At 38.8% G+C, this 6,673-nt stretch overlaps 1 protein-coding gene across 1 annotated transcript; it reads left to right on the top strand.

Annotated features, from left to right (window-relative positions):
• Positions 1 to 1,942: 1,942 nt before the first annotated feature.
• Positions 1,943 to 3,566, top strand: LOC120419058 (odorant receptor Or2-like). Its single transcript, XM_039581631.2, has 5 exons — positions 1,943 to 2,164; positions 2,224 to 2,307; positions 2,357 to 2,872; positions 2,934 to 3,143; positions 3,213 to 3,566. Exons 1-5 carry the CDS (start codon positions 1,943 to 1,945, stop codon positions 3,312 to 3,314), a joined length of 1,134 nt encoding a protein of 377 aa, XP_039437565.1. The 3' UTR covers positions 3,315 to 3,566.
• The last annotated feature ends 3,107 nt before the right edge of the window (positions 3,567 to 6,673 follow it).

The raw sequence follows: 6,673 nt of genomic DNA, 5'->3' as shown, positions 1-6,673 counted from the left end.
TGCTGATGTTCGCTGGTTCGCCTACTGAGTTTGCCGGGTTGTTTTCCGCTTTGTGGTGGAAACGTGATGCTCCCAAAAGTGTTTTGAGGAAATTGAGCTCACATATCATGCAACGGAAGTGATGAAATGTTAAAATTTATGCCGCAAACAGTTTTTGGTCAAGCTTGCACGCTTTTGATGCAGCAGTTTTGCTGCATCTGAATTTTCAAGCTAGAATCATTCCAGTAGAAATAACAAAACTACATATTTCTGAATTTTTCCGCTGAGACTCAGACACGTCTCTAACATTAATCATAATTTAACATTTAATGTTTTTGATCAAATTTATTATTTGTTTCATACTTTTGAACCATTATGTGTCCGTTCAGCAAAAATGAAGCCATGTTTGCTTAACTGGATGAAAAATCAAGATTTATGTCATCTCGAGCATAAATCCACCCTTTTCAAGCAGCAGAGGGAAAGCACCTGTGAGTTATTGACTTGCACCGCGCTGGGTGGAATTGAATTTTCCCACCGTCATCCTGGCGCAGATGTGTGATTTGTGTCGCTCGATTTATTATCCAATTTTGTGTGCGCCTGGAAAGCAGGTGAGAGAGTACGCTGCCTTGGGCTTCCTTGATCATGGTTTACTGAGACTGAACGGAACTGGCACCATATGCAGTCGATTCAGTCGATATTAAAAATATGAGGGTCAAAGTTAGCAATAAAATCGGATTAAAGTGACTTGCAATGAATTGCATGACTTCTCTTTTCTTTAAAATCACATGTAGATTCAGAAATAAAAAGTTTCAAAATTATTTACAGAGCATTTGTTTAATTTAAACTAAATGAAACCATTTTTGTTAATTCAACATAAAATATGCGATTATTAGATTTTAGTTCCAGAGTTGTTCACAAGATTGTAAATTCAATCAAGTTGCTCAACCACAAACACACAGGTGAGATTCCTCATATTCCTCGAAACAGGTGCGCCGTATTTCCTTCGAAAACCACACGAGCAATTTGCCAATGCATATTGAAGCAGCAATTCAATGGAGTGTAATTAAATTGCCAAACAGCAGGTGCGCGCAATTTCACCCACGCGAATGCTGTTTACTCTAATCGTGGAGTATGTTTTAATTAAATTCGATGGTTGGACTATTCTGGTGAATTTTTGCGGGGTTTGAAAGCGTTCAAATTATAGTGGATTTATAAAGAAAAAGATTGATTTCAGAAATGACATGCAAAACACAGTATGTCAATTATTTTAAATTGAGATGAATGTCCACTCAGAGAAAATGGTCAATCTACAAAGAAAGCAATGGCTTTTTAACTCCAATCGAATCACACAAAAAAAATGCTTAAGACTAAGATATCACAAGGAATAATGGAAACTCTTCTTAGAAGAAAGAGAGAATATTTCAGAACCAAGCTTTCCGCATTAAAAAATAATAATAATTAGAAAAAATACTCTAAAAATACAAACAATGACTGTTGCCTCAAAAAAAAAAAACTCCAAAACTCCAAAATTCAAAGACAGTGCCTACTAAGATGAGTGTGACCGGAGTCTCGAGACGTTGTTGACGTCGTCACCGCCCAGGTTATTTATCATCTTCTTTCGCTTGTTTTGCAAATTTTGATGGCACTAAATTCATTCCCAAGTTGAAGATGCTGGATTGCTGAAATTCAAGTCTTTAAAAAATATTTGTTTTTTTTCTTTAGGTTCAAATTTCTACTGTGTACAAAGGATAAATCTCAAAATGTACTGTAATTGTGTTGGACATAAATGTTCCATAATTGTTGACTTTAATTGCACAAAGGTGTCATCGCGCTGTTGACATTTCTCATAACTAATTCACACCCAAAACGGATCCACACCAGCCACGCTCCATTATTCACCGCTGCTAATGGTGGATCCTCCTCTGGTGAAAATCAACAGTTCATGAGCAAACAACCCTCCGGGATGACCGCGGCACCCATTTTGGACTGTCCGATAATTTCCGTGAACGTGCGCGTGTGGCACTTTTGGTCGTTTGTCCTTAAGCACGACGCGATGCGTTACATCAGCATCATCCCAGTAGGCGTGATGAATGTGTTTATGTTTGCGGATTTGTACCGGGCCTGGGGCAACATCGACGAGGTCATCATCAACGCCTACTTTGCGATGATTTTCTTCAACGCGGTGGTTGGTGTTGAGGTGGAGGTGGCTTACTTGGATGATTTTAAAATTTTGTTTGATTTCAGCTGCGAACAATTTTCATACTGTGCAATCGTCAGGATTATGAGGATTTCTTGCAACGCATCGCCGAAGTTTACTCGGAAATTGCTGTAAGTTAAATCTATTGAAATGTTCATGAACTACAAACTACTTTCACAGATGATTGACGACCACGTGGTGCAGAAGCTGGTGAGAAAATTCACCAAACGTGCCCGACTGCTCTCCAAGGCCAACCTGGTCCTCGGGGCAGTCATCAGCACCTGTTACGTGGTCTACCCGCTGTTCACCGGCACACGTAGCCTCCCGTACGGAATGTTCATCCCCGGGGTAAACAACTTCAAGACGCCCCTGTACCAGGTTTTCTTCATCGGCCAAGCGGTGCTCACTTTTCCCGGCTGCTGCATGTACATCCCTTTCACGAGCTTCTTCGCCACGACTACTTTGTTCGGACTGGTGCAAATTCAAACTTTGCAACGCCAACTGCGAACTTTCAAGGATGAGGTCGTTAAGGAAAACCGGGCGCTGGTCGAATCCAAATTGGAAAAATGCATCGAAGACCACAAGAGAATCATACGCTACGTTTCCGACGTGAACTCGCTGGTGACCTACATCTGTCTGATTGAGTTTATGTCCTTTGGACTGATGCTGTGCGCGCTTCTCTTCCTGCTGAACATTGTGAGGGCGAAAGGAGGAGTTCGAAATAATGGTCAAACTCATAATTCAATGCAAATTACAGATCGAAAATCCCGCGCAAATTATCATCGTGGTGGCGTACATATTTATGATAATTTCGCAGATTTTTACATTTTACTGGCACGCCAACGAGCTGCGCGAGGAAAGCATGGGAATCGCGGAAGCGGCGTACGATGCCCCCTGGGTCGAACTGGACGATTCCATGAAAAAGAAGCTCCTGCTGATCATTGCTCGCGCCCAGCAACCCCTTGAGGCAAGTTGGCAGCACTGCCAAAAAATGCTTATAAAACCTTAACAAACCCACCCATCCATTAATTTCCAGATCACAGTAGGCAACGTCTACGCGATGACTTTGGAGATGTTCCAATCGCTGCTGAATGCGTCCTACTCGTACTTTACCCTGCTGAGACGCGTTTATAATTGAGAACAAGAAGAGAATAATCCAGAACATTTCGGCAAACCGGACCCAACTGCTAGCTACTCGCCCAACCGGACATGAGACATTTTGGCACAAACGTAGTTTTTGATTGCACATTTTCAGCTGCATTGCACAAACATCATAGCAGGCGGTGCCTGTCCAGAACAGCACAAAGCTTCGCATAACTGACAACTGACCAAGTCGTGCTGCTGGAGCTCCCAAAGGGGTATTAAACTGCAACTGCAAAAAGTGGTAGCATTCTACTTCTGAAAATTATTACGGAAAAGGGGAAGCTAAAAGTTTACGACTCTTTGTGGAGCGGGTCAAATTTTGTGCTTGATGGGAACCCAAAGTTGTTTTTGGTTGCACTGCACTGTGTTTTATAGATATACTTTTCAATTTTCATAAAGCTTCATGTTTCGAAAAATAAAATTAAATGAAATAAATAGTTTGAAACTTCATAAAGATGTTTCATTTTATGAAATCTCAAAAAACCCATTTCCAAAGAGTAATGACACATGCTGTAAAATGAAATGAAAACACGGATGAATGCATCAGCTTGGCAATCATTCACCAGAAATGTGTACTTGCTGCTCCATATTGCATGCGCCACTGAAGTGGTGCATAATTCAATTTTCCATTCGCGAAAAGATGTAGCACGAGCGGAGAGATTTTTTTTTGTCCGAAGCTAAAACCTTAAACTTAATTATTTCAACTTTTCAACACCGACGGAGTAAGCATTGAAGTGAAAGGAAATCGGAAAGGAAGGACAGCCTGGTCGAAGAGCCTACTTTGCTATTCATATTCTATGCATGATAGAACCAGGCCCTTGTGTGCTTTTGTCAAGGCTACAACGAGCTACTTTCTCCAGTGCTGTGGAGCTGTGATAGCTTTGTTTTATGCAAGGTTGTTCTTAATCAACCTATAATGGCTTGGCGTGTCCTTATTAATTCATTTCATGATAAAGGTTCATGAATATTTATTAAATGAGTTTGGTAACGAAGATACGAATCTTCTCTTGTTGATATCTGTTGCTTGAATAATGTGATCATGTTAAACAACCTGAGCTGACTTCAACATTCCGATATTTTAATACAAAACACCGCTGGCATAATTTATCATAGGTCTTCGTAAAAATAATCATATTATCTATCAGGTTTCATTGCCAATTTGAAATTCTAATATTCAGTCAGCAGAATCTGGACTAGAGCAAAAAGAGTAAAATTTTAAATGCTAATAGTCAAATTTCACTACAAAAAAATTGAAAAAATCAGTTTTTTGAAATGAAAAATTTCTGTCTGAATTTTTTATTAGCATTTTGCCGCCTAGCACTGTAATAATTTCCATCACTTCTCTCCATGAAAAGCAAGTTTTTCCTCACTCAAAAAAGGCAAGCGCCGCTTGCTCGGGTGTGAAAAAACCGGGGGGATGGCAACCCTATTCCGACCAAAGCAAACTGACAACAGTCGACATTAGCACGGTTGTCAAATGAGAGCCCACAACAAAAGTACGAGCTGTCAAATGGTAGCCCATAATAAATCATTGTTTGGGTTTTTGATATTCAAATTTCCCGCAATTCAATCGATAAATACCTGAAAAAACACGTGAATTGTGTTGCTGATGGCAAATTCTATCATATCCTAGGAGATTCCATCCCAATATTGGCTGAAAATTCATATCGAAAAAAGTGATTTTTCTGTTTACCTTTTTTTGCTTTTTTCTTTTGGTCGATCAAACAGTGCGCCCGTACACTGTGAATCGGCATTACACATTTTTCAGTTTGGTTTTACACATTTGCATGGGACTTTTGAGTTTAACCAGAATAACACACTTCGTGTTACCAAAGTAATATGAATAATACTGATTCTGAGTGTTTGTTATCTGAACTTCCAAGATGGCGGCTTCTTCGCTACCCCCTGGAAAAAACACTCGCAATCTCAGTGAGCTGTGAAATGAAGCAAAAAAAAAGATGGCGGAAAGTGCACTAACTTGACACCGCAGTAGCCACAGCATTGCGTTGGAGGTTTTTTTCTCACTTATAATTTATTTCAATTGAAATGAGGGCGGCACGATTGCGGGCAATGTTTTTCTTTAATCTACGAGATGAACTTGCAAGTACTGCAGCAAGTGGTTTGAGTTTGGATGAAGGAAAGTGGAAAGCTTGAGATGAGTATTTCGCTGCTGAAAAGATATTAATTTTCTTTAAAGATTTGTATAATCTCATCTTTTATCTAACACTCTAGCAAATTAAATAAAATTTAAAATTTTACTACTTCTTTGATATTCTTAGTTGTGATCGCAACATAGTAGGCCAGCTGTTGTTCAAAAGGATAAGTTATGGTTTACAATGGTTTGCTTTACAAACAATATGAAGTGCAACAATGGTCAAATCTTAAAATTTTCGCTTGGCTGCACACGAACCATCAGCTTTACAAACAGAAAAAAACTAACAGTAAATTTAAATTGTAAAATTCATTTTTAATTCGCATTCAGGAAATTGCACAACCAACCGTTTACGAACGATAAAATTACAGTAATCGCCCGTTTTTCACCACCTCTTTCCCTTTTCATTTTTATACCAAGCAACAGTCAACTGACCACCAATCGTTCGCATGACAGAAACGTGCAATTAAATTCAATTGCTTTCCACTTGAGCTCGACTTTTCATTTGTGCATCGGCTTTTTCAACAAGTTTGGGTGTGGGTGGTGAAAATATCCCACTGTAAAACGGTGGCATCAAAATTTCACAGGAATGGCAATTAAACACAATTATCGCCTCTTGCTTGGGTAATTTTTGACAAGCATGTGGCGTAAATTTTGTAACACTTGACATAAAAACGAGCAATTTGTCACAATTTGAAGGTGAAATCGATTTGAACATTAAATTGATTATGAGGAATTGCACTCAAATTGATTCCAGCAGTACAAATTAAAAGGCAACATTGCAAATCTAGAACAGTATTACAGTGAATTATTGAAGTCAAAAATAACTAGAATTATCAATACAATTCTTGGGGTTTTATATTTTTTTAAACAGCTTTTTTTTACTAAATACCTGTCCTTATCAAAAAGCCATCCAACACTGATGTTTTCTAGAAAAAAAACGCAGTAGGCGGTGATTTTCCTATAACGTGGGAGGTAGGAATTATTGTCCAAATCACAATAAGTTTTACGGAAATATTGAATCCACTGTTTCTTTTGATTTGTAAATGAAAATTTTATTATTGGATGCATGTTTTGTTTGATGATTGAAATTTCCCAAAATGTAAATTTATCGCTTCGGCTTTTTTTCAGCTTCAGCCCAAATTGTAACATCAAATTTCAGCTTGAGAGAAATTTCCTCGCCAACATGAAAACCATTCACC

Source organism: Culex pipiens, chromosome 2 (genome assembly GCF_016801865.2).
Source record: "Culex pipiens pallens isolate TS chromosome 2, TS_CPP_V2, whole genome shotgun sequence".
In the NCBI taxonomy this organism is placed as follows: Eukaryota; Metazoa; Arthropoda; class Insecta; order Diptera; family Culicidae; genus Culex; species Culex pipiens.
Note: the sequence above shows the minus strand (reverse complement) of the source record. Positions and strands in the feature narration are given on the sequence as shown.